Source organism: Mustela nigripes, chromosome 6 (genome assembly GCF_022355385.1).
Source record: "Mustela nigripes isolate SB6536 chromosome 6, MUSNIG.SB6536, whole genome shotgun sequence".
Taxonomy (NCBI): domain Eukaryota; kingdom Metazoa; phylum Chordata; class Mammalia; order Carnivora; family Mustelidae; genus Mustela; species Mustela nigripes.
In genome coordinates this window covers 91559854-91587723 of record NC_081562.1, presented here as the reverse complement: position 1 = coordinate 91587723, position 27870 = coordinate 91559854, and the positions used below count along the sequence as shown (strand labels likewise).

At 45.7% G+C, this 27870-nt stretch overlaps 2 protein-coding genes and 1 long non-coding RNA gene across 4 annotated transcripts; 1 reads left to right on the top strand and 2 right to left on the bottom strand.

Moving 5' to 3' along the window:
• Positions 1–619: 619 nt before the first annotated feature.
• SUOX (sulfite oxidase) lies at positions 620–4825 on the bottom strand. The gene is made up of 4 exons (XM_059403369.1): positions 4718–4825; positions 3198–3254; positions 2752–2929; positions 620–2513 (listed from the first exon to the last, which is right to left on the bottom strand). The coding sequence occupies exons 1-4, from the start codon at positions 4804–4806 to the stop codon at positions 1104–1106; spliced, it is 1734 nt and encodes a 577-aa protein (XP_059259352.1). The 5' UTR covers positions 4807–4825; the 3' UTR covers positions 620–1103.
• On the top strand, positions 4822–8914 carry LOC132019785 (uncharacterized). The gene is made up of 3 exons (XR_009404848.1): positions 4822–5105; positions 6014–6066; positions 6289–8914. It is a non-coding gene; the product is annotated as an uncharacterized LOC132019785 (long non-coding RNA).
• A 285-nt stretch (positions 8915–9199) lies between these two features.
• RAB5B (RAB5B, member RAS oncogene family) lies at positions 9200–26675 on the bottom strand. Of its 2 annotated transcripts, XM_059403371.1 has the most exons (7): positions 26568–26657; positions 14954–15202; positions 11994–12256; positions 10746–10897; positions 10360–10482; positions 9728–9821; positions 9200–9399 (listed from the first exon to the last, which is right to left on the bottom strand). In XM_059403371.1, exons 3-7 carry the CDS (start codon positions 12154–12156, stop codon positions 9284–9286), a joined length of 648 nt encoding a protein of 215 aa, XP_059259354.1. In that variant the 5' UTR covers positions 12157–12256; positions 14954–15202; positions 26568–26657; the 3' UTR covers positions 9200–9283. The 2 variants fall into 2 exon arrangements, with proteins under 2 accessions (XP_059259354.1, XP_059259353.1); XM_059403370.1 differs by lacking the exon at positions 14954–15202 and having other exon boundaries at positions 26568–26675.
• Between the last annotated feature and the right edge of the window lie 1195 nt (positions 26676–27870).

The following is a 27870-nucleotide window of genomic DNA, read 5'->3' as shown; positions in this document are numbered from 1 at the left end:
CCCCCCCCATCACAGCCGTCCCCCCTCCCCAGAACAACTTCCGGTCCCACTACTAGGCGACAGGCGGCGTGGCCGAACACCGAGCGTCCCTAAGCCGGGGAGACTGCTGGGGAAAAGGGAGAAGAGCTAGGGGAGAGTAGCCGAGCACCGAAAGATTCAAGTCGGAGAGGCGCGGTCATGCCCCTTCATCTGCATCTGATTTGCCAACTGGGCGCACATTGGACACCCCCCTCGTGCCCTGGCATATCTGCCCCTAGTGCCAAATTTTGCCCTGCCCCTACTAAGAGAATACTGTTTTTAACCTTAGCATTCTTTGCCTTTCCTTCCAAGTGTAGGAATGGGGAGGGGCGGGGAGGAGCTTAATAATGTCAATTTTTAAAACTCTTGGAGGTATTCTGAGGTCAGTCACCTAAGCAACGCTACAGATGCCGGCTGACCGCAGAGAAGGAAGTCGCACTTCTAGACGTCCCTGCACCAGCTTCCCTTCTCTCCTCCCCCCAACCTTGTTTTGGATTATCTCACTACACATCCCAGTACCAGCGCACCTCCCTCCTGCAACATGCTGACGCTCCAGCCTCAAGAAGTCTCAAGTCATAATCATTTCTTCAGTTGTAGACTTAAAACACTTTATTGATGTATTTAGAAAAGTGGAACTATAAAGGGGTAGGATTTCACCAGAATTGCCTCCCTGGCAACCCAGAAAGTGGAAAGTAGAAAGTAGAAAGTTGCATATACACTTTTCTTAGATGTATCCACATTCTCTGAAAACTCCCAAGAAGAGGAGTAGAATAAAGTGGTGGTATACATTAGCAGTGGAGGTTGGGTAGGAAGAGTGCTTGTTTACAGAATTTCCCCCCCTTCTAGCCCCAACAGCTCTCAACAAGGGGCACAATAGGAGTTATTTAACATAGTGTTGAAGGAGAGCTGATGCCTGCTTGGAAATGTGCAATGCATGTATCTATGTGTGGTTTAGGAAGGCATAGTACAAGGTTGTGATCCAAGAAGTGATGATGAAAGGTTTTTCTGTGGTAATGAGGGAAAAGGATGGTTATGGAAGGGGTTGAGAAAATGATTCTGGGAGTAGGTAATTCCACTTCACCTTTTCATGGGGTGACACGGACATGGACACGGTGCCAGGCATTGCTGAGCACACCTCGCAGGTTCCAGATTGGGGCCACGGAGTCTGGTTGCACATTGTAGCTATCATCCACAGCCTTACAAACAATGTTCAATTCCTTTTTCCCAGCTGGCACAGGTGCTTGCAGCTGCCATAACCTCCAGGCCCAGGCCTTCCGGGGACGTTGTTCCTCTCCATTCAGCTCAGCCACTTGCCAGGTTAGGCCCCCATCCAGAGACACATCCACCCTGACTACAGCCCTCCCACCACCACTCCATGCATAGCCCTTGATAGTCACCTCCCCTGATTGTACGGTCTCCCCATCCTTGGGCTCTGTGATGGCTGACTGGACAGGAAGTTCCTGAATAGATGGAGCCGAGTCAAAATCTACTGTGTCCCAGTCCACAGATGGAGAGAAGCCTTTGTAATCCCGCCGCTGCCAGTGACTGTAGCTTTCCTCTGGTTCCACGCTCACTTTGCCCAGCCATTTGACATGGCGGGCACCCACCACACCAGGAACCACCACCCGCACAGGGAAGCCATGGTCACGAGGCAGGGGCTGCCCATTCATCTCATATGCCAGCAGGACCTCAGCTTCAGGGTCCATGGCCTGAGCCAGAGGGATGGATGCTCCGTACGCAGTCCCTGTGGGGTCTGAGTCCAGTCCCTCAAAGCAGACGTGGGCCTCAGTTTCACGGAGTTGGTGACCAGCCTTGGCTAACACATCACAGAGGCGTGCCCCAGCCCAGCGTGCAGTGCTAATGGCCCCTGCATTCCACTCCAGACCTTTTACTTCTTTGAACTGAGTCATCTCAGAGCGTCGGTTTCCAGCGCACTGAAGAGTGACCGTGACCTCGTGCTTGGGGAACTGGTACAAGTCATCCAGGGATAGGGACAGTGACTGACACCCAGGTGGCCCTACTACATGCAGGCGATAGGTTTCTGGTTCCAGGTTAGGTACAGGCAGATGGTTCCGGGTGAAGAAGATAGGGTTAGGTGTAATATAGTTTTCTGTCAGCAGTTCAGGGGGGGGCTCTGCATTAAAGGGGCGTTGGCTATTGACCTTTAGGGCTGGGTGACGTACAGGATCATCAGCGTAAGGGTCAGAGGTCTTCAAGGTGGAGGGTGCTTTGTCTTCAGAACTCAGCTCCCCAACTTTGTACTGAGCCAGTATTTCACGCACATGGGCCTGGTCATGAACAGCATAGAGGGCCCAGAAAGGCTCTAAAGGACCACCTGCTGCTAACATCAGCTTTGATGGTCCCCCTGGGTGTAGATCCACAAATTCTGTAACATCAAACACCTCACAGCCCAGAGTTACCCAGATCCTAGTCTCAAGGCTGCTGTGAGATTTCACTTCCTCTCTGGTATATATGCGTGATGACTTCTCAGCAGCCTGCAGGCAGGACAGGGGTAAGCCACAAAGAAACATAAATAGTAAGAAGGAATCACTCTGGCTCACCCTGACCCAACCCATAAAGTCATGGCCACTGTGAAAAAGAGGTAGTAGACTCCATCTTTAGTCTTCAGGAAGACAGTATCACCATGGGCTCTGTATTAATAGACTGGGTTGTCTGGGGAGCTTAGTAGGGCCCCTCTACTTTGACAGTGAAGTCCCTTCCTCCCCCACTTACCCTGCACCGGTGGTCATGATAGGCCAATACTGCACCGAGGCCTAGCAGAGTCCCCATGACTCTCCATCCCCTAGTGCTGGAGTTAGCACCAGAGAAGGCAAGGCTGGGGCACTGGGGCTGAAGTGAATCATTTGTAGAGCAGGCCCGAATGCAGAGCCTTGAGGGGACTGATTGGAGCCTGGAAGAGAGAGAGGTCTTCTTAGTAGCACAGTTCAGATCATATGGGAGAGAAAGTGAAAACCTGGGGTTTACCAGGTTGGCCATTGGTTCCTTCAGTTGGGACTATTGTCCGTCTACGGATGGGTGGGGCAAATGTGTGAGTTATGGCTTTCCCTTCCCTCCCTGGCAGTCACCACAACTGTCTTATGTGGTAGGTTAAACATCATAAAGATACTGGGAGTGAGAGATAAGGGCCAGGAGACGAGTTCTAGGATCGGTTGGCTTACCTGCAGGCCTGTCGGAGACATGGGATCACAGCCCTGTGCAGCAGCATTGTGGCAGACCTGTGGGAAAAAGATTCCAGGATCAAGAAGGGGATGATAATAGGGCAACTTGAGGAAATGGGTGGAAGGAAGACAGAAGGTAAGCAAGGAACTCCCTGGGCAAATAAGGATACTTTATCATGGTAATGAGGCCAAAGGATGGAAGTGTGTGTGTGTGTGTGTCCCTAAATTGGTCCTTAGAGAAAACCTAAAGGACTTCAGAGAGACTGTAGAGACAGGCTGGATGGGAATGGGGCAACAGAGAGGGGGCTGGTCTTCTAGAATCACCTATCTCCCATCCTCCATTCTCTACTTTGTCCACTACAGGGAACAGTGATCCAGGCCAAGGGCCTAAAGGACAGAAGCCAAAATATCTACAGTCCAGTTTGCTGGTTTATTATTTCCAAAGTCAGCAGAGGACAACTGAGGGGCAGATTAACTTAGATAGGGACAAAAAGGTGAAAAAGGTAGTGGTAGCCTAATGAGACGAATGAGCTCAGATTCTGGAGTGGAACTGTTTTGGGTTTGTGAAACCAGACCTGCTGTTAACCAGCCCCATTGCCTGGGCAAGATACCGAGCCTCTCAAAACTGTTGTCTTTGTCTGTGGAATGAGGTACCTAGCAGAATAGCTGTGAGGAGCAAACAGGTAATAACGTTGTCTTTGAAGACCTTTCAGTCCCCTCCTTTCCTCTACCAACCCTAGGGAAAAAGAAAATAGAATCCAGCTGGGAACTGGACCCCAGCCCAGGGTCCCCACCCTTGCCCTGTCTAGGTCATGCCTGTGAACTCAGCAAACTGGGAAGTTAAGGGCCAGGTGTCAGGGGATGGGCTAGAGAAGGAATTTTTCCCACTCTGCCCTGTAGCAGTTCCTTCCTCAGAGCACTGAATAGATCGCAGACTCGAGGAATGCCAAAATAGGGAAGAGTGAGAGAAGTCCCAATTGCTAGTGAAATGCTAAAGGGGGCAGACAGGGAAACTGCAAGGGTGACAGGAGCAGGAACAGAGTCTGCATTTTACCCCTGGGCCATGGGATCCTCTCTTTCCCTCCCACCTGCCCTCGATGCCAGCAGCCCACTTAGAATAACCAGGCTGGAGTGGTCCAAGTAGGGCTGTCTTACAGGTGAACTCCGTCAGCTCAGTGTCCCAGGTTTGGGAGAAGCAACCTTCTGCTCTAAAACAGATGCCACACCCCTTGTCCGGGTGGTGGCCCCTCACTCCCTGGGGCACTTTAGGTAGTAAGATATATCCAGCTCCAAAGCACAACCACCCAGTTCTATGCCACTGCCCAGCTGCTGGCACAAGTGTCTCGAAGCACCAACTGCGCCCCTAGGAGCAGCTGGGCAGCGGGAGCGGAGGCGGTATCGGCAGTTTTTGTTCAAACCCACTGGCCTCGGAGCATTCCCGGGTCCCAGGACCCCGGCCATTGCTTGCGTTACCAGGCCTTCCTCCACCTCCTCCCTCTCTCAGCTCCCAACCACCTTACCCGGTTCGGCGTCCTCTCGGTCCACTTGGCGGCTGCTTTACCCGCCTGGCTCCAGACGACTGGGGGCAAAGGGGCGGGGCCAGCACCATGACGTTGGGCCGGAGTGAAGGACCACTTTCGCCTCTCAGCTCGTCCCCTAGCCATTGGCTGGCCGCGGGCCGCCTCCCAGCTGCTGTGCCCGCCTCCTGGAGGCTGAGGCGGGCGGGGCGCCACGAAGGCTCCGGGCTAAAACTGGCTGTTTTCTTTTTCCATCCCCGCTAGACATGGAATGGGACCCTCGCTGTTGTCTGGAACCGGGCAATGGAAGGTGTCGAGGATTCCAAAGGCTGGGCTGAAGGTGGGAAGTTTTGAGATGCCCCCGCCCTGCCCCTAACAGCTGAGACACAAGGTGCGTTTACTGAAGAGGCCTTGAAATCCAGCCGCCTTTCTCCCGGCTGTGAGCTCCGCCTCTACCCTGTTTTTGACAAACCTCTGTGTTGCAACTACAACAACCTTGTTTGTCTTTTAGTGAAAACAAGGTCAAGCAGTCAATTCTCTTATATCCAACATTAAAAGCAGAAATGAAACCTAAACAGTGGTTCAAAGACTTTGAAATCCCTTGGACTTGATTTTCGTCCTCAATTATGGAACCAATATAAATAGCCATTTTTTCCTTAGTTAACTCAATTAAAAAATCATTGGTCATAACGAGGGCAATAACATTTTAACACTCCAAAGTAGGAAGATTATAATCGCTCATAATCTCAGAGTAGAGAGCACTAAGACGACGTTTGCAATTACCCTTTATCGTTTGGTGCAGGACTGAAAATTTAGTTATTTGGCTGGCTGTGAACCTGGGGCAAACGTACCCACACTGCCCCCTAGAGTTCAGAAGGTTGACCTACAACCTTACTTTAAGTGAAGGTTTCATCTTTAATTTTGGAAGATCATTTCCTCTCCCTTTCTGCTCTCCTAAAGTGAACTAGAGCTTTTGCCAGGAATCAAGGAACCTTGGAGGGAGTACTAGGAGACAGAGGGAAAGGGGACTCGACAGAGAAAAGGTGATTTTGGCCTAGAGGTTTTTGGAAATTGATTTCCAACTCCGCTGTGTTCAATTAAATCTTTGGAGAGATGTGATGCCCAACTTATCCTATCAGCCTTGAAAAACAGGCTCAGCCCAAGGATACAGAAAAATCAGTTAGGTACTGTCTGAAGCCAGAGGATAAGACTTCTCCCTAATAACAGGGTCGCCTTGTGTGCCCTACATGTACTTTAACATAATTGACCTTTAAACCTCAAATTTTCTTCATTTTACAGAAGAAGAAACTGGGGCAGAGAGCAGCTAAGAAACCTGATCAAGGCCACAGCTGGTAAGTTGTCAGATGCGTCTGCAATGCCAGCTTTGTTTGACACCAGTCCTGTTTCCTGTCCTGCAACCAGACCCAATCTTTCTCCCCCAATTAGACTGTGAAGGACTGAAGGGCTTCAAGTACAGTAGCAAACAAGATCAGATCTAGGAGAAATTTTCCTGTTGGGGTAGAAGCCACATCAATCACAAACGCAAATTTAATGATTTCTTTAACCTTCTTTAGGTCATGGACCCCTCTGTGATACCAATAAGGCAATGCACCCTTTCCCTGTAGAAATGCACATAAACTTTTGCGTCTTCAAAGGATTCACAAATATGACCTCTTCCTCCAGTCTCATCAGTTGTCTGCCCAGAGATCTCTCCCTCCCCCACCAATATATATTCCATTAAGAAGCCTATAAAAATAAGCTAGGTCGGATTTGATAAGGTCTCTAGTGACCTGGGAATAGAGTTTCACAGCAATAAAGGGAATATTTTCCAAGCTATGTCATTATTCAAGAAAAGATTAAAGGGAATAAGGAGATAACCAAGATGTAGAAGAGGGTGCGTTTCTGATTTGATAAAACACTGGAAGCCCTTTCTTCCAAATTTCTTGAATCAGACAAATAGCAAAAAAAAAAAAAGGAATAGCAAAGAGAAAAAAAGAGAAAGAAAAAAAGAAGCAACACTCCAATACACTTTTCTTTTCTTTTTTTTTTTTTTTCCTTTTTTACTTACATTAAATACATCGGTAAATCAGCAGTCGCATTCTGTTACCACGATTGTTATGTTGGGAGAGGAAGAAAAGGGGAAAAAGGCAAATGCTTTCTTAGAAGAAAAGAAAAGGATACCCCACCCCCAAAAGAACTGATCAGAAGAAAAAAAATGAAGAGCTGGGAAATAAAAAACTAAGATCCCCAAGCCCAAGAGAGCTCAAAGGAAAGCAGAGGAGCTAGTAGGAAATAGAAGGAAGGCAGCAGATAGGCCCAGAAGCTAAGGCCAATCCTGTTCCACAGGGGGCTGTGGAGGGGAGAAGCCTGGAGAAATGGTTTCCCAGCCCCAAGGCAATGAAACACTTCACTCCTGTTCCATGGGGAAAGATGCAGAGAGAAACAAACAAACAAACAAACAAAAAACCCAAAAAACCTTCATTTCTAAGGAATCTAAGAGAGCTATCCTAGTTCTTCCACTTATAAGGACGCACTGGGTGCTTTGGGAGGCTGGTGGGTGCTGGGAAAGGAAAGGGATAATGTATGTGTGTTTCAGGGCCACGGGAACTAAGGCTGCCCCTGGAAAAGGAAGGGAAATGAGTCCTAAGTGGAAGAACCTAAGCTGGGTCCTTCAGAGTCTCAGCTCCAAGGATTTTTCAGCTGCTCTGGGACAGAAGGCAGTCTGCAAATCAAAGGGTAGAAAGGTTCCAATCCTAGGTCACTGTGACCTTTCCTATCTTACTTCCCCCAATTCTCCCAAAACTCTGGGTTGGAACAAGGAGTTTAGAGTTCTCTCTTGCCTTGATGACTTCCCAAAGACATCCTAAAATACCTGATGAGGGATGCGAGGAGTGGCTAGAGATTTAGAAAGGACCCATGTTCCCTGGTGATGTGAGACAGCTGTGACGGACCTTCAGTGCCAGTTGTTCCCTATCCACAGGAACAGGTGTTACAGTATGAGGGGGCCAACAAGTAGGCCTCTGTGGTATTAGCCCCTAGTGGTATGTGGATTAAACCACTGGCTGGGGGTGGGTATAAGGATAAGGATGTAGGGACTAAACCAAACATACTAACAAAGGGAAAAAGATATAGGTCCTGATAGGAGGTGGAGGACAGAACAGACTGTACAGTGAGAATAAAGATCAGACCTATTTACAGGGAAGTAGAAAAGACATGGTAATGGATGGATCATTGAACATGAACCTTGGGAAAGGACAGAAAACTCCTCCCTCTTGCCTGACCCCTCTTTACTCCCATACCATGGCCTAGGCTATCCTGAGACCGCTCTCCAGTTGCTCAGTTAATTCCCCAGGAAAGGCAAACCTATACTCGAGAGCTAGGTTGGCAAGAATATAGGTTAAGAATCAGAGTTGGAGGAAGCAAGCAGTGGAGACAGGGCTTAAGTAGCTGCCACTGGTCCTGTTCTCTACAGCCCCTCCCAAAACCTCATATATATACTACCTTGGGTTCCATTTAATTAAAAGGTGAGAGGGCAGGTAAATCAATCAAAACCCCCATAAAACAAGTATCCCAACTGAACTACCACCAATTAAAGTGCAAACTGCAGGGGAATATTGTGGCTGGGGCTGAGGCCATCTAAAGGCCGGGGGTGGGGGGAAATGCATATGTATAAATCAGAGGATGGGTATCAGAAACTGGTCCCTCCCCTAATTAGATCACAGCAGAGCCAAAGATGCAGGCAACCAGTGAAGATTCTTTGGAGGACTCTGGGGTCCAGAGTCTCCCCCACTATGGGGGAGGAGCTACCTAAGAGGCTGGGTGAGGGGGTAGTTAGGCCTTGGAACAGTTCCAGAGCCACAGGTGACACTACATCTCCACCTCCTCCACCTCTGCCCAGTTAACTAACACAACTCCTATCAGGTACCCAAGAGCTTGCCTTCCATTTTCTCACCTCTACCTATAAACACCCTCCACAAGGACAACTCGTGGAGACTGCAGTGTTTTCATATGAGAAACTCCAACCCCCCTCTCCCAAAAAAGGAACTGTTTCCTTACTCCCTCCTGCTCTGAGCCTTATTCTCCCCCCAGGGCCCTTAATGTGACTGAACTGGAAATCTCCTTCCTCAGTTCCTGGGTTCATCACCTTCTCCATCCTGGGAAGAGGAGGAAAAGGAGATCAAGAACAGGGACTGACCAAAAGCAGAAAGGGAAAGGGCAAAGACGAAAAAATGTTTTCTGAAAAAATGAGGAGGAGGAGGAGGAGGAAAGATAAGTAGGTCTCTGTCTTGCACCTATAATACAAAGTGAAGAAAGTTTGTTTTGGAAGGTAAGTCCTGGGGATCTGACCTCTAAGCCCCAGAGTAGGGGTAAGGAGGCCAGTGGCAACAGCTGCCTGGTGTTGGTTGCTGAAGCGTTAAAAAGTGCCATGACGGAGCTGTCAGGAGGCAGCCCTTGGGAGCCAGGGCTCAGTGTGCTGTTACCGTAGGGGCTGTGTGCTGAGGGGTGGGGATGGAGGTTATTTCTTAGCTCTCGTGCTAGCTCCATACTTGTTTGCTGCTAGCCACCCCCTCAGTTGCTACAACACTGGCTCTTGTTCTGCTGGGACTGTTCATGAAGATCCACACCCCGGCTTCGGCCTGCTGCACCCCCCAGATTCTGGGGTTCACTCTTTGGCAACTTCTTAGCTAGAGATAAAAAGAGAAGGAAAAAAGTATGGTAGATTTTAGTCATCCCTCCAAAGGACTATGGGTGGGGGATGGGGAAGGGGGAAATATGGAAGATTAAAAGAATGTTTTGAAGAGGGTAAGGTTCACCTGTAACTATGTGGAAGATGGGGGGGGGGGGGGCTAAAGCTGCAGCCAAAGGATTGAGGTCATAATGGAAAGTTAAGATATTTCTATACCTAAAGTTTTCACAAGAGGAGACACTCCCCTCCATCTTTATGACTTGGGTTAGTGATCTTGTCTAGAGGCAAGGGACGAAGACGAAGACCCCAGGTTGTTCTGACCTTACCTATTGCCAGGAAGAGATCATTCACGTTCATAGCTGTCTTGGCTGAAGTCTCCATAAACAATAAGCTGTTGTCATCTGCATATGCCTGGGCCTCCTGCAAGGAGTGGGTATACTGGTACTCAGAATGTAGGGTAGGAACAAGTATTGCCTTTCCACTCCCATGTAGCACCAGAGCTAGGCAATATCCTAGGTTCCCTCACTTTAACTGCCCCTCTGAGCCAGCTGGCCCTGGACCCATATTTTGGTGACAACTCCCTTAAGGATAACTGGTGGTCTAGACAGCTTAATCCAACCAGCAGGTGCCAGGAATCTTAATCATGAGGAATGTAAGTTGGTTGGGGGCTTTTAGGCTGTGACACTTGAATAGTCCCTTTCCTCAAATTCAACTGTTCCCTCTTTCCCGTTTTCACACTGGTATCCCCATACCTGGTACTTCCCTACCCCTCTGCTCTGGAATTTACTTCTGTCTCCTCTAAAATCTCCTGGCTGTCATTAGGGTCACAGTGTTGCTGTATTTAACTTGGTGTGGAACTGGGAAATGAGATGATAAATGTCCTCAGGGCAGGTTTATGGAAGAAAGGTCCCAAGCACCGAGGGAGCGTGTTACAGAGGGATTCTCCAGGCCATCTTACTTCATACTCCACCATGCGCTTATTGGCCAGGTCAGCTTTGTTCCCCGCCAGGGCAATAACGATGCTAGGACTGGCCTGTCGCTGTAGTTCCTTTACCCATGTCTTCGCTCGGGCGAAGGTTTCCTAGAAAAACATGAGGAAGAGAAAGGTTGGCCGGAAAGACTGCCAATCCAGGCCCATCATCTTCAAAACCCAGTCTCAAAACTCACCTCTCCTAGACAGCCTTCCTTCACTGAAACCACTTGTGTCTGATACTTCATTACCTCAGTCTCACCAGCACTTGGAAGTACAATTTATATTTTTATTTTGCTAAGACCTGGTTTTCTCTTCCCCACCTAATTTAATTCCTATAAATAAAAGCAGGAGAATCTTCTCAGCCCACTTACCTGATTAGTAATGTCATAAACCACAATGGCAGCTTGGGCACCTCTGTAGTACATGGGGGCCAAGCTATGGTATCGTTCCTGCCCAGCTGTGTCCCAGATCTCAAACTTGACTGTTGTGTCATCTAGACAAACAGACTGGGTGAGGAAGGCCGCTACGGATGAGAGAATGGAGGGGAAGAAGTTGTAAGTTGGAGGATCAATGGGAAAATCCCAGCCCCCTTCACAATATCTCCATTCTCTAAGACCAATAACCACCCAGGTCATTGAGCTAAGGAAAAGGTTTTACATTCCCCTCCTTGTGTAGAGGTCCTAGAACCAGGATTAAGACTGCCTTCGGCTAAGACCCTCCTGCCAGAAGCTTCTCTGCCTAAGGAATGAGGACACACAAACTATGAAGATTAGAGAGAAGAACTGACAATACCAGTCATCTCACTTCTAACCAAAATAGAGGAATAAGAGATGATGACAGAAAATAGGCTTCAGATAAAGGTCACATTAATAATTAGTTAGAAGACTTTACAGCCTGATGGCAGATCCCATAGTTATCAATATTATTTGGCTGTTACTTTTTTATATATCTTCTGCTGGTCCAAGAACACCACATTTCCAAGGTGACTAGTAAAAGCGGGGAAGGAGTTAACATGGGAGTTCTCATAAAAGATCTTTTACTGAACTAGGGCCCTATTTTGGGGGTAGCAGAAGGTAGAAGGTAGTAAAGATGGGAAAGGCAGATGCCTTTTATCTTTTGTATTTAGTTCCAGCCTCTCTTTTACCAGGTATGTTTATCAGAATCATCTAAGGAACTTTTCCCAACACACCTGTCTATACCTCCACCAACCTCACTCTATTTCCAATACTAATCAGTACATCTAGAGTAGGGCCCAAGCATGTCAGGATGAAAATGTTCTCCAAGTGATTTTGATACACATCTGTTATTATGAATCACTGTTCCAAACCAACCCTGCTCAAGGTGACACTCAACTGAACTTCAAATGACTTAAGAAAAACATGGGAAGACGACAAACTGAGATTTAAAAAATGAATGATTTTCTAGGTGTGCAATCAACCTTTCTAATTTTTTTTCTAGGAAGCAAGGGGCAAACATACACCTTCCTTTTGGCATTATGGCAGGTTTTTTTCCTGCTTTATAAAGGATTTCCATTCCAAGCAGCTAAAAAGGCCAGCTCCATAGTCAGGTCCCTACATCTCCCTTCAACATTGTCCTTCTTCTTTCCCTGAGGTACTCACCTCCAATGGTGCTTTCTTGGTACTCATGGAACTGCCCTTTGACAAAACGTAATACCAGGCTAGACTTCCCCACTGCAGATTCACCCAGCAGGACCAATTTGAACTGGCATATTTTGCTGGCCTGGGGCTGCCCATTGGGCCTGGCTGTGCTTCTGCTAGTCATGGCTAGATTATGAGAATGGGAAAGGGTGGAGGGAGGGGGATGCCACAAAGCGGCAAAGGGGGGAAGGGGAAAGGGGAGGGGACTTCAGGCTTCAACAGTCCTGCAAGAAAAAAGTGGGTAAAATTAAACACAAGGACATTGCAGCTGCAATCAATTTTAGAAAAAAGATAAATCTCTTCATTTCTTTGCTCTTATGAGGACTTAACAATTAAAATCATCCACCATTAAAAGGTTATCCCACTGAGAGGGTCCCAGGCAGCTGACACTCAGTGGTAATAACGGGGAGCAATAAAATAAGAATTGCGCCTAGGGGTGCCTGGGTGTCTCATTTGGTTAAACATCTATCTTCGGCTTAGGTCACAATACCAGGGTGCTGGGATCAGACCCTGTGGCAGGCTCCCTGCTCAGATTCTCTCTCTCTCTCAAATAAATAAATAAATAAATAAAATCTTAAAAAACAAAATAATTGCATCTGAAGTGGAGTTTGCCATACAACATAATTCTCATTTGCCAAGGGAGCTGATATGGAGAGACTGAAAACTGTGTGAAATACATTTATTTCCCATTTATTCCCCACCAGGTCATTTTTTTTTTTTTAAGATTTATTTATTTGAGAGAGAAAGAACACAAGTGGGAGGAGGGAGTGAACCTGGAGCAGGACACAGGGGTCGATCCCATGACCCCTGTCATGGGATCATGAACTGAGCCAAAACCAAGAGCCAGATGCTCACCCCAGGTCTTCAAAAAACAGCAAACTGATCAACTTTTGAGACTTCTTGTTTCCTTTTTCAGGGGGGGAGAGGGGCAGAGGAGGAAGGAGAGAAAATCTTAAGCAGGCTTCAAGCCCAGCATGGAGCCTAAGGAGGGCTCCAGCTCCCAACCCTGAGGTCATGACCTGTGCTGAAATCAAGAGTGAGATGCTTAACTGAGCTACCCAGGCACCCCCCAAATGCACCATGTACCCTAGATCCCCAGTATCCTGGTACTGGCCTTCCCCCTGGCTCCCATCTTTTTTCTAGCTTTCAAAATGAAAGATTTATTCTAGGGGTGTGGGATGAGTCACCCTCCCTAAGAGCAGAGGGGTTCCTCTGGTTCCATATCCTTCATACAATCCAGTAATCCTCTTGACATTTCTGAAACTCTAACCAGGGTCCATTTGCCAGAAAACAGACATCCAACAGACCACATTCAGCACCAACTCTTTCACTTTGCTCCTGCCACCTCTCCAAGTCTGAGAATATATCAAATTGAAAAATCTGTAGGCCTCACCTACTCTCAATTTGCAGCTGTCTTCCTGGTGCCTGGGGATTAGATAACCCCACATTAAAAGGGCCTAACAGCTGCAGCCCTCCGTATTAGAGGCAAAGAAAGAGGGTGTACCTTCTAAACACACACAGGAGTCTCCAGAGGATGATATAGGGATAAGTTTTTTCTTTCTGTTTTTTTAAAAAAAAAAAATTTTTTTTATTATTTATTTTGGGGGGGGGGGAAGGGTTTGGATGGGCAGAGGGAAAGGGAGAGAGAATCTTTTATTTATTTATTTATTTTTTAAAGATTTTATTTATTTACTTGAGAGAGAGACAGTGAAAGAGAGCATGAACGAGGAGAAGGTCAGAGAGAGAAGCAGACTCCCCGTGGAGCTGGGAGTCTGATGCGGGACTTGATCCCGGGACTCCAGGATCATGACCTGAGCCGAACGAAGGCAGTCGTCCAACCAACTGAGCCACCCAGGCGTCCCGGGAGAGAGAATCTTAAGCAGACTCTGCGCTGAGTGCAGAGGTGGACATGGGGCTTGATCCCAGGACCCTGAAATCACAACCGGAGCCAAAATCAAGACTCAGATGCCTAACCAACGGGTTAGGTTAGGTTAGGTTAGGTTAGGTCTGAGCCACCCAGACGCCCCGTAAGGGTAATTCAAGCAATAAACATTTGATGAAAATAAACTGAACTTCTTTACCTTTACCTTTCAAGAGGCTTGGAAAGCTGGTGGTGGAGGAAGAGACAGAGAGAGGTTGAGACTTTGAGAGTCTAATCATCCGAACCTGAATATATTTCACCATTCTGACTCGGAGGGGAAGGGAACTATGACATCAAAGGAGTGAGCATGATCAGCGCATACAAAACCTCTGTCTAAGGGGCGCCTGGGTGGCTCAGTGGGTTGAGCCACTGCCTTCGGCTCGGGTCATGATCTCAGGGTCCTGGGATCGAGTCCCGCATCGGGCTCTCTGCTCGGCAGGGAGCCTGCTTCCTCCTCTCTCTCTCTCTCTGCCTGGCTCTCTGCCTACTTGTGATTTCTCTCTGTCAAATAAATAAATAAAATCTTTAAAAAAAAAAAAAAAAAACAAAACCTCTGTCTAAAATCTAAGCTTTGCTTGGGTTATACTTTGTTCCAATTAATCTTTTCTTTCTCCAAGGTTGATTCTAGTAACAATCTGCAACTCTAGTAAAGCTAGGAAAGATAGTAAAGACAGGAAAACAGAAAAAATCATACAGGAGCCAGTGCAGAGGAACAAAGACTGTGAAGTCCAATTCCCTGGATTTATTTTACGGTTCTGCTTACTAGCTGTGAAGCTTTGGGCAAGTTACTAAATCTATTTGTGCATTCACTGCATCTGTAAAATAGGATAATAGCCTTATGAGCACTCACTTCAGAAGGCTGTTGTGAGAATTAAATAATAGAAATAACTGAAGTATTTGGCAAGAGTTCAATGAACATTAAGCTACTAATCATTATTAATGACATCAAGAAATTTCAGAGCCTTGCCTTCCACCTTTATAAAACAGAAAAAATACCTACCTCATAGAGTAGCAGTAAAGATTAAGGAAAAGATGTGTTTAGCATAGTGTTAAAAAAATAAATATTGTTGGGGCGCCTGGGTGGCTCAGTTGGTTAAGCCGCTGCCTTCGGCTCAGGTCATGATCCCGGGGTCCTGGGATCGAGTCCCGCATCGGGCTCTCTGCTCAGTGGGGAGCCTGCTTCCTCCTCTCTCTCTGCCTGCCTCTCTGCCTACTTGTAATATCTCTCTGTCAAACAAATAAATAAAATCTAAAAAAAAAAAAAAAAAAATATTGTTAGTTAGTGGCCCTGATTCACAGAAAAGATCAACTTAATATACTAAAATATATCTCAATATTAATTTTAACTAATATATTCCTAAACGGTAAGCTTTATAAGAAGTAGAGAAAAAACACAGAAAAAACAAGTGTAAAGAGGAAGTACACAGGGAAATGAGAGAGAAGCAAGACCTCAGAAAAGTCCCAAAGTAAACTTAAGACAGAGGAATATAAGAAATTACTCTGATTCTACTAGGTATTTTATATATCTCATGCCAGTAAGTCCTAAGAATCCAGAAATACACAGGCTATTTTCTGAAGTTTTCAGTGATTTCTGATGAAATGATAAAAAAAGTAAGAGAAATACAGCAAATTTTTCATAAAAAACTAAATTTAATCAAGAAAAAAAATTTTTCAGTAGGTTCCACATCCAGCATGGAGCCAACACAGGGCTTTGAACCCAGGACACTGAGATCAACACCTAAGTTAAGATCAAGAGTTGGTTACCCAGATGCCCCTCAATTTATCTAAGTTAAAAGAATATTCTTTATAATAAGATTTCTAACTTCTTTTTTTTTTTTTTAAAGATTTCATTTGTCAGAGAGACAGCACAAGCAGGGGGAGCAGCAGGTAGAGAAGTAGGCTCCCTGCTGAGCAAGGAGCCCGATGTGGGACTCCATCTCAGGACCCTGGGATTATGACCTGAGCTGAAGACCAATGCTTAACAGACTGAGCCACCAAGGCATCCCTAACTTCTTACTTACTTAGTATTAATTCTCAAAGGGAAATATATATATTATATGGAAAAATCTCTGAGACCTATTTTTAAAAAAAGATATAGAGAGGCCAGCACCTGGATGGCTCAGTTGGTTAAGTGCCTGACTCTTGATTTTGGCTGGGTTGGTGATCTTGGGGTGCCAACTCAGTGTGGAGCCTGCTTGAGATTCTCTCCCTCTCAAATAAATAAATAAATCTTAAACAAAACAAAACAAAACAAAACAAAAAGATTGTAGAACAAAACATATGGTTAGCTCCTGTTAGCTTCTATTTCCGTAATACCAAATTCTGCATAGAAAACAGAATGGAGGGACGCCTGGGTGGCTCAGTGGGTTATAGCCTCTGCCTTCATCTCAGGTCATGATCCCAGGGTCCTGGGATCGAGCCCCGCCATCGGGCTCTTTGCTCAGCAGGGAGCTTCCCCCTCTCTCTGCCTGCTTGTGATTTCTCTCTGTCAAATAAATAAATAAAATCTTAAAACCAAAACAAAACAAAACAGTATGGAGAGGTGCCTGGGTGGCTTAGTGGGTTAAAGCCTCTGCCTTCAGCTCAGGTCATGATTCCAGGGTCCCAGGATCTCTGCTCAGCAGGGAGCCTGCTTCCTTCTCTCTCTCTCTGCCTGCCTCTCTGCCTACTTGTGATTTCTGTCTGTCAAATAAATAAATAAAATCTCTAAAAAAAAAAAAAAAGAAAGAGAAAGAAAGAAAACAGTATGGAAGGATCCATACTCATCTGTTAACAGTGGTTACTTCTGAGAAGAGTGGGACTGAGAAGGGTAGTAAGTGAAGGACTCAGTTTTTTTCGTTCTACACAATTTTTATTTATTTAATTTATTCATTTATTTTAAGATTTTATTTGAGAGAGGGAGAGAGAGAACATGGGTTGGCAGTTGTGGGGAGGGGGGTGGAAGTGGTCAGAGGGAGCAGCAGATTCCCAGCTGAGCAGGGAGCCCAATGTGGGACTTGATTCTGGGACTCCAGGATCATGACCTGAGGAAGTCCCTTAACCGACCCACCTAAGATGCCCCTAAACAATTTTTTTTTAAAACAGTAAATACGCATTTTTAATTTTTTTTAGGAAATGTATTTAAAAGCTTTCTAAATAATTTTTAATGCTTTAAAAAATAATGGTGTTGATAGGCAGTAGTAAGCTTTCTAAATACCCATATATTATGGGAAAGCAAAAACTCTCAAATTTAAATTAGCTGGTCCATGGGCACCTGGGTAACTCAGTTGGTTAAACCTCTGCCTTTGGCTCAGGTTGTGTGGTCCCAAGGATTTGGTTCTGAGCCTGTGTCGGGCTCCCTGCTCAGCAGGGAGTCTGCTTCTCCCTTTGCCCCTCCCCAGCTTGTATTTTTTTTTCCTCTCTCTCTCTCCGCCTCTCAAATAAATAAATAAATAATCTTAAAAAAAAAAAAAAAAAGATTAGGGCACTTGGGTGGCTCAGTCGGTTAAGTGTCTGCCTTCAGCTCAAGTCATGCTACCGGGGTTCTGAGATTGAGTGGGAAGCCTGTTTCTCCCTCTCCCCACTGCTCCTGCTCTCTCTTGCTCTCTCTCAAATAAATGAATAAAATCTTTATTTTTAAAAAGATTTCATTTATTCAAATTTGTGAGAGAGAGGGAGCATGAGCAAGAGTGGGCAGGGGAAGAGGAAGAAGCAGACTCCCAACTGAGTGGGGAGCTCAACACAGGCTGGATTCTACAAAGCTGAGATCATAGCCTGAGCTGAAATCAAGAGTGGAAAGCTTAACCAACTGAGACACCAAGGTGCCCCCCCCCCCTTAATTCGGTTCCTAACCACTAGTTAAAGTTCTTTAGCTTTCATTCTCAAAATGTGGGACCAGATCCCTGGACCCTGAGATCACAACCTGAACTAAAGGCAGACACTCAAGGGACTGAGCCACCCAGGTACCCTAAATATAACCTTTAACAAAAAAATAAATTAGTTGGCCCACAAAATCCTAAATTCTGGGAATCAGTACTGCAAGAATCAGTTAAATAGGTTATTTTAGGGGCACCTGGGTGGCTCAGTGGGTTAAGCCTCTGCCTTCAGCTCAGGTCATGATCTCAGGGTCCTGGGATCGAGCCCCAAATCAGGCTCTCTGCTTGGCAGGGAGCCTGCTTCCTCCTCTCTCCGCCTGCCTCTCTGCCTACTTGTGACCTCTGTCAAATAAATAAATAAAATCTTAAAAAAAAATAGGTTATTTATTTATTCCTTTAGATTTATTTATTTGAGAGAGAGCACGTGGGTGTGCACATTGGAGCAAGGGAGGGGCAGGGAGAGAGAGAGAGAGAATCTCAAGCAACTCCCAACACAGGCCCGATCCTACAAAGCCGAGATCACAACCTAAGCTGAAATCAAGAGTGGGAAGCTTAACTGAGCCACTCAGGCACCCCTTAATTAGGTTCTTAACCACTAGTCACACAGTTCTTTAGCTCTTTTCATTCTCAAACTGTGAACTGTAAACCAACAGTTACCTTGAAATCACTTGGTGGAACGTATTTGGGGGAAAAAGCAAAGAAACAGAAAAAAAATAACAAGTCTACTGCAAATAGTAAGAATCACTCTGTGAAAATGTTTCACTTTATGTACACACTGAATTATGATATGAAATGTTTTATTATGAGTCATGATAAAAAAAAAGTTTAAAAAACACTGCTTTGGAGAGTGACGATGAAAGATGGAAGTGACAATGAAAGATGGGTTAATAAGGGTGGGAAAAAGTCTAGTTTTGGGGTAGGGTATAGCCTATGGTTACTACAGCATTTCTAGATGAAATTAAGCTGAGGGCTGAATATATAGCTCTCCAGGGGTCAGAGGATTCTCCAACCCTGCTACTAAAGTTATGATGCAATTATGAAAATGGGAAGCCAAACTAGACAGGGGCAGTCCTGTGTGGTGTTGGGAAGGGCTTTGGAATCAAGCTAGGTTGAGTTTTATTCTCTGCTTTGCCAGTTATATGCCACTGTGATCTTAGGCTCCTTACCCCCTTTGCCTTTCTGTTTCCTTATCTGTAAGGATCTTTGTGGAGGGAGTTGAGTAAGAAAAAGTAGCAAAGAATAGAACTGAATTCAATTCCAAAGTTCTGAGTACATTTAGGAAATTTTTTTCTCTTAGAGTATCTCAGAATCTGTGAGGAATTATTATTATTATTTTTAAAGATTTTATTTATTTATTTGACAGATCACAAGTAGGCAGAGAGGCAGAGAGAGAGAGAGAGAAGCAGGCTCTCTGCTCAGCAGGAGGCTCGATCCCAAGAGAGAGAGAGAGAGAGAGAAGCAGGCTCTCTGCTCAGCAGGAGGCTCGATCCCAAGACCCTGAGATCATGACCTAGGCCGAAGGCAGAGGCTTAACCCACTGAGCCACGGAGGGGCCCTGAGGAATTATTTTTTAAAACATATTTATGTGGCACTTCCTATACACGGTTTCGTAACAAAAGATAGGCCATCATAATGCTACACTTTAGAAAACAGATGACCCCAGAGAGGGGAAGAAAACTACAGAATGATAAACTGATCAAGTTTCCTTTGGGTGACATATATATGCTATACTCTAAGACACAACAGGAAAAGTTAACTAGATTCTTTGACTTAATCGCTCACCCCCCCCATCCTTTTTTTAAAAGTAAGCGCTACATCCAAGGTGGACCTTGAGCGCACAACCCCAGAGATCGTGACTCATGCTCTACCCACTGAACCAGCCAGGCACCCCAATTATTTGCTCATATTTTCACCCATTTCAAAGCATGTGATCCAAGGGGCAGAACACTAAGCCTCAATGTTCCTACTTTACAATAAGAAAACATGGGAGTTTGCATGGACTGAATTCTCATAGGCAGACACATGGCTCTAGGCCTGGGAAAACGGGAGGGAGTACGGGAAATGTGGAGATGGGAATCACAGACACATTCACACTGCAAAATCCGTCACCCCCTCCAGACAGTAAATTAAGCCAGAGCCCAGACACAATCAGCAAACTTTCTTGCTACCAAGCAACCTTGGGTTGTCACAGATTAGGAATTATTAGAAAAAACTACTTCCTACCCCAATGTGTCACCTCAATAATGTCTTACCTTCCCTGTTCACAGTAATTGATAGGCTGCCCATCATTGTGCCTTAATCTTTAATCCCAATGTGTATATAGGGTATCATGTTTTTTATGCAAAGCCTCAATGGCCAGGCTCTCAAAAGATCAGGGGTACAGAAGTGAAATATACATAAGATTCAAATGATTTGGGGCACCTGGGTGGCTCAGCTGTTAAGTGTCTGCCTTGGCTCAGTTCATGATTCCAGGGTCCTGGGATCGAGCCCCCATCACACTCCCTGCCTGCTTCTTCCTCTCCTTCTGCCTGCTGTTCCCCCTACTTGTTCTCACTTTCTCTCTGTCAAATAAATAAAGAAAATCTTAAAAAAAAAAAAAAATCAAATGATTTCTAGTGATTTTTTTTTTTTTGCTAAGAGTTGACAATAGGCATCCATTCAAAGACAAAAAAGAAACCACAGCCACCTGGCCAAATGGTGTGATGATTACCTTCAAACCTGAGGCAAAAAAAAAAAGGGGAGGACAAGGAAGTTATTCTTCCCTTCAATGCTTTCAGTTTGTAAGAGAAAAAAAGAAATCAGATTTAACTTCCACAAAAATGACCATTAACAAGGGAGAATCCTCCTGATTGAGGGCTGACAATGGCATTAGCCCACCGGGGAGGGGCAAGGCAGAGGATGAAGGGGCAAGTTCTTTATCATGGGCAGCACCTCTAAGCAGCTCAGGAAAGTATGAACAGGAAAGGTTTCTCAGCTTGCTGGTCCCAGCTAGAGCAAAACTATTCTTCAGGCCCCCTTCCACTTGGCATCTTTGAGTCTCTATGCCAACCACATTATGAAGACTTTAGAAGTCTATTACCTACTAACAGAGACTAACTTCCAGATATATAGGCACTGGAGTCTAGCTCACATCCAAATGTCAGCCCCATAAAGGTCAGTTTCCCAGATAAGAGGCAGTCTAGAGATCTAGTCTAGTCTCTGTATTTTACAGGTAAGGTAACTGAAGCACATAATATTAATCAACTTGCCAAGTATTACCACATAGACAGCTATTACAAATAATATTAAACAACTTGGGGCACCTGGGTGGCTCCGTCGGTTAAACACCTGCCTTTGGCTCAGGTCATGAGTTCCACTTTGGACTCCCAGCTCCTCTGGGAGCCTGCTTCTCCCTCTGCCTCTCTCTGTCTCTCATGAATAAATAAATAAAACCTTTTAAAAAACATTAATCAGGGGCGCCTGGGTGGCTCAGTGGGTTAAGCCGCTGCCTTCGGCTCAGGTCATGATCTCAGGATCCCGGGATCGAGCCCCACATTGGGCTCTCTGCTCAGCACGGAGCCTGCTTCCTCCTCTCTCTCTCTGCCTGCCTCTCTGCCTACTTGTGATCTCTCTCTGTCAAATAAATAAATAAAATCTTAAAAAAATAAAATAAAATAAAATAAAAAAATAAAAAACATTAATCAACTTGCCAGGTGTTATCATACAGACAGCTAAATCTTTTAGCAAGTACTCCTAGTCATGTACTCTTGATAGTAATAATGTATCACTATACCTTTTAAGGAAGCAGGAGATGCTAACTCTTAACTGAGCTCTGGAGAGGATGCCAGAACAGGAATAAGAGTTTAGACTGATTAGTTTCTGCCTGTATTCAGTTTAGGTAAGTACTTCCTTTGGGATTAAAAACAAGGTAGGCCTTCCCTGAGAACCAGAATCCAGTTCCATATTCTTCTAACAGAAGAACTCACACTATGCCTCTCTAGAAGGTCTTGACCAACCCTGCCAGGACAGTTGAAATGGAAATAATTTAATGGAAGGTAATAGGGAAAGAGTGGTAATTTTTACAGGAGTCTGTGGACCTTGGGACTAATCTAAAAGCTTTACCGATTAGGGAAGACAGGACAAAAGCCAGTAAATACCTTCAACTCTCAACTTTGTTTAGACCCCAAAACACTAAAATCTTGAACTGAGAGTTCTACTACTTGGCTCAGGTCTTTTTTATTGTGTTGATTCAAGATTAACTAATAAGTTGCAGTCTTAAAATGACAGAGTCCTGGGCGCCTGGGTGGCTCAGTGGGTTAAGCCACTGCCTTCGGCTCAGGTCATGATCTCAGAGTCCTGGGATCGAGTCCCACATCGGGCTCTCTGCTCAGCAGGGAGCCTGCTTCCTCCTCTCTCTCTGCCTGCCTCTCTGCCTACTTGTGATCTCTCTCTGTCAAACAAATAAATAAAATCTTTAAAAAAAAAAAAAATGAGAGAGTCCTTCCACTTCTCCCCACTCTCTCCCTTATATTTCCCCAAGAGGTAAAAAGCATGCTTATCTCTTATCAGCATGGTAGTACAAGCTCTTTATTATTGACCTAGAAAAGATAGGAATGCCCTTCCTTACTTTGTCTGCCTAGTAAACTCCTAATTTATCTTTTAAGGCCAAGCTCAAATGTCACCTTCTCCGTAAAATTGCATAATTACCCTATCACCCCAGCAGAATTCATCACTGCTTCCTCTAGGGTCCTACAGTATTAAGATGATACTTTTATCACAGTCCTTATATTACATGAGTTAATTGTGTGTGTCTGTTCTGCTGAACTATGAACTTCTCAAGAAGTGTAACTATTTTTTCTATGTCATTTTGACTCTCCAGAGCACAGCACAATGTCTGGTCCCTAGTAGGTGTTCACTAAATGTTCCCTAAATTAAGGATAAAGCAGTCCTACTTCCCTCCTTCATCTATTCCTCCCCTGTGTCATCTGGATAGTTTCTTACTCAGTTCCATTTGGGAATGTTTTTAATAGTCCTCAGAAAACCAATTCTCTCCCTGGCCTCTTTGTGATCTCCCTTGGATGCAGGGCCCTCTTGGGACCCAGCCCACAAAGTACTGTTGCAACTCACATGGGCTAACTGCTTTTCCTGTCACTCGTTACTATGCTCAGATGGCCTAATCACACCCCATATGCAGCCCTCCCACCCTAAGACTGAAGCAACGGTGGCTTAAAACAAAGTGCCTTGAGTTTTCAGCTGATGTAAATTGCTGAAAAACTTTGGGTCATTATCTCTATTAATTCCTGAGCTTGAGAAACGCAAGTTAAAAAAAACCCAAAACTATGAGGGCTAGAGGACATTCTGAAAAGGTACCCACTGCCCCTAAACCACAGCCACAATCTGGCCCAGAAATCTGCACACACTTTGTTCACCTGGTTGGCTCCTTACTAAGCTCAGTTACTGTTCAATGACTAAATCTTTCCTACAACACTCTTAGGAAGTGGAAGCGTATTGTGTAGGGTTTTAAGTTATTCTTCCTCCTAGAGGGCTGTTGCATTTCCTTATTTTAAGTTCATTCTCTAACACTTTGGTTTCCAATCTGAAATGCTTTAAGATTAGGGAGCAGCCTATACCCTTGCTTCTCCTACCCTATGTCTCCTTAGAAGTCAAATTTGTATCAATGCATACAAACAAGCAAACTACAGAAAAGCAATCCTTACTCCGGAGCAAACTAAGAGTTACAAGGTATGACTTGTAGTCAAGTATGGCTTGAAGAAAGACAGCCCTCTTCTCCAAATACAGTTTTTAACTCTAGATCTGTGTAAGACTGTTTCTTGAAGTCAGGCTTTGATTAAGAGGAAGGTGGAGGGGCACCTGGATGGTTCAGCGGGTTAAGCATCTTTTTTTTTTTTTTTGACAGAGATAGAGAGCACAAGTAGGCAGAGCGGCAGGCAGAGGGAGAGGGAGAAGCACGTTCTCCGAAGAGCAGGGAGCCCGATGCAGGACTCCATCCTAGGACCTTGGGATCATGACCTGAGCCAAAGGCAGCCTCTTAACCGACTGAGCCACCCAGGCACCCAAGCATCTGACTCTTGATCTCAGGTCATTGAGTTCAACCCTGCTGGGCATGGAGCCTACTTAAAAAAAAAAAAAAAAAAAAGTAAATAAGAAAGGGACAGGTATACAAGAATGTAGAGAATAATGGCAAAACCTATAGAGACGATTAACACACACACACACAATTTTTTCTGGGACTGCTTGAGGTACATAAAGTTTCTGAGGGCACTGTACAAAGGCTGGGCATACTAGAGGCTTCTAAAGCCAGTAAGGACAAATTCAATTAATAAAGTGGCAGAATGAAATGTCCCAACTGTACTGAGGTGTAGAGGAAAACAATTTCAAATCCAGAGAAACTTGAGTTTTCTCACATCACTACAGAAAGACAGATCCAGAGGCCCTTTAGGAGAACCATCATCTTTTAGGTTAACGAAAGGTCAGTGATATAATCTGAACATGCAGAGACCATGAACCAGAAGATAGAGGTCTCAAATTCCTCACGTTAGCAGAGATCCAATAATTCTCCCAAACAAATGATTTACCTAATCTTCCTTTCCTGCCCATAAAAGAGAAAAAGTATTGGCCATCTATTTGGGCATTTCCTAGGATGTCCAGTGCACAGGTCGGGACAGAAGACACTCCATGTTAAATTTTAAGAAGGTGAGGGATAACCTAGATATACCTCTCTGCTTGTTGATTTTGATAGAAGACAAATGAGCAGTGAAAGGAGCACAATAAATAACAGAGAGTCATTCCAGAAGGGAAAATTGGAAAGAATGAGAGACCAGAGTTTGGTGAGAACATGAAAACAGAATTGCCTTTGGTGGCATATCCCCTAAAGCAAAGTGAGATTAGTCTGATCTGTCTCTAGTCTTTGACCTTTCTGGATGTAATGAGGGAGGAATATGTGGGAAGGTTTACACTTTTTACATTTCTGTACAGCCTGAATATTTAAAAATATGTACATATTACCTTTGTAATTAAGAAGAAATGTAGTTATAAAACATGTTTGTATAAAAAGGTAAAAGGAGGAAGTATAAGGGAAAATCCAATAAGCTTCAATCTATGGGGCACTAAAGAGGTCAGCAGACCATTAAAAGTATTTGAGGGAGGGGCACCTGGGTGGCTCAGTGGGTTAAGCCTCTGCCTTCCGCCCAGGTCACAATCTCAGGGTCCTGGGATCGATTCCCGCATCAGACTCTCTGCGGGGCAGGGAGCCTGCCTCCCCCCACTCCCGCCTGCCTCTCTGCCTTCTTGTGATCTCTCTCTCTCAAATTAAAAAAAAAAAAAAAAAAAAAAAAAAAAAAATATATATATATATATATATATATATATATATATATATATGGGAGAGGGGGGACTCCTATGCCTTAGTCATCCATCTTCTTTTTCTCTACTCACCCCCTTCCTCAAATGCCTTACTGTTGAGGCATTTGATTCAACTTCCTTAACAGCACAGAAACCTGGGCTCCTGAAGAAGTACACAAAGAACAGGGGGTGATGCCAACTTTCTAGAATGGAATTTCTCACTGTTCCTAAAATCCCTTCCTCAGTGATATCACCTCTCATTTCCAGGCTTGGTTCCACCTAACCATTACCTGCCTGGGAAATACCCAAGTCTAAGTTCCACAAAAGTTTCACCAACTGTCGTCAGAAGATCTCATTGTGGCTGGGGATCTCTAATCCCCTTTCAAATGTGGATAATAAAATCACTGATTACCTGCTTCTAGGTCAGAGATACAGTATCCACCATAGACTAGATTATTAAGTGAGAAACAAACACCCCCCAAATCCAACTTCTTAGCTCTTTCACAGGACTGCAACCCAAACCCAGCTGAGGCTGGTAACAAGAAACAGAGACTGCACCATAAACCAAGGGAAAGAAAGTGCAGGGGCCGAGTTTGGAACATTCAACAGCCACAGAAAAAAAAATTTTTTTTAAACTTTTGTCTTCATTAGCTACCCCGGGAGTACCCAAAACTTCAGGTTACCACATCTCAATACTAAAAGAACAAAAGAGTGGGTCCCCCAAGACCCAGATCCTCTGGCCCACCCTTGAGCATTCCCAGAAGCTCCCGTAACTGATACCAGGCCCTGCTGCCACTTCTCCAACTAACTAGTCTTTTAGATTAGTAAAGTTTTCCTCTTTTGCCTCCGTTCTCACTCAATGAACCCAAATCGCTCTCGGCTCAACTCAGGGGCACCCTAGTTATTTTTATAATTGTCACTTTCCTTTTAGAGAATGCCCCTTACCCAACTCGGAAGCCTTCTCAGGCCCTTCTAATTAGACATTTCGAGAACCCCAGCCCCGGCTACCCTCGCAGCCCGGGCGTCAGGTTTGACCCTTCCTCACCTCCTGGCAAATGGCCTTACCTCACTCGTGGCCCCGTCCCTTTCCCCCAGCTCCTCCCTCTTCAGCGCTGCTCAATGAGGCCTGCCTCTGCCTTCACACAGCCTCCCGCGGACGCGGGCCTCCCGCGCCAGCCCCTGGCCCGACAACACAGCCTGGCCGCCTCCTGGGCCTCACCAACTTTGGGCTCCCAGCCCGCCCGACCCCCTCCTCATCGCCCCCATTGGGCCTGCCGGGGCCCGGCTCCCTGCTGCCCTCTCCAGTGGGCCACTCTGATCCCTTGCTGAGGCCCAGATCCGCCTCTGCTCTCAGGCCAGCCTGCTCTCCTCTCCCGGGATCCTCCGCCCCTGCCCTTGTGGGCTCCATCAGCCCAGTACCTGGGGCTCCGTCTCCCCCGTCGGGCCGAAGCCTGTGTCGAACAGACAAACAGCTGCAGCTCAACCAAACCCTCCTGCCCCTCCTCCTCCTCCTCGTCCTGGGGCGGGGGCCCCAGCCAATAGCACGATTACCCGCCTACCATCAAGGGTGGGCGATGTGTGCACTAATCCGCCAATCTTCTGGAGAAAGGCGGGCCTCTTCCGGCGCGGTCACCAACGAGTACGAGCGAGGGACTGGATAGGCGGGGCCCCAGACCAATATAGAGAGGGAAACTCTGAAGATGGACGAGGTGGGGGGCCATTAAAGAGCAAGCTTTCTGAGACGGGGGCGGTGCGCTGGTGACAGGCGTACGTGTCAACCAATAATATCTTGACAACCTAATGACTCCGCCTTTTGACTCATAAACATCTAATCAGGTGAGTGATGGAGGCGGGTCCAAGTGAAGCTTTAACCAGTACTGGGAAGATTCGGAACTTGAATGGCAGGCCAGGCGGGGTTGAAAGACTTAGGAAGGCCGCGGCTGACCTTCGCCCCTCCCCCCGGATTTGGCGGGGGCTGACCCTGGCGCCCCGCCCTCTATGACAAATTGACGGCGTAAAAAGAAACATCTCACCTAAGGACCCAGAGCCTGGGACTTTAAGTGGCACTCTTGTCGATGCGACCTCTTTTTTGTGGGGCCTCAGAGGACAGGAGTTTTTGGGGTGGCCGGTGCCGGTGGTCTGAGATGTTTTTCGGTGGGGTTGAGACGGAGGCAACTCCAGTTAAGTGGTAGCTTGGGGAGACTTTATCACCCTCCATTATAATTTTTCATACAGACAACTGATATATTCTGAGTCGTATGTAAATGTGATTAAAGTATCTTTAGAAAACTGTGATGTACAATAAAACAGAAAAACGACGAGCTTATCGGGAAATTCAGTGTTCAGGCGAATTCCCATTGGAGCCCACTACCAACCGCACTGCTGCTCCTAAGGCCCTCCTAAGTCTCTGAAATTCTGGAATTGCCACCTTGAATGTATATGTATGTGGTGTGTGTGTGTGTGTGTGTGTGTGTGTGTTTGTGTGTGTTGTCAGGGGATGATTCAGGTTTGTGGGGAAAGTGAAGTAGGTTTCTGTTTCCCCAGCAATAAAATGGGGGCTATATCCCAGTTGCATAAAAGTGGCTAAACTGGGTGAGGTGGGTAGCCCTGCACAGAGAGATTAGTGAAAGGGGAGCTCTGAAACCAGCTATCACATATACACATTCATATTCTCTCTCTCACATCATTCTTTCAGTAAATAAATATGTAATTAAAGGAGGAA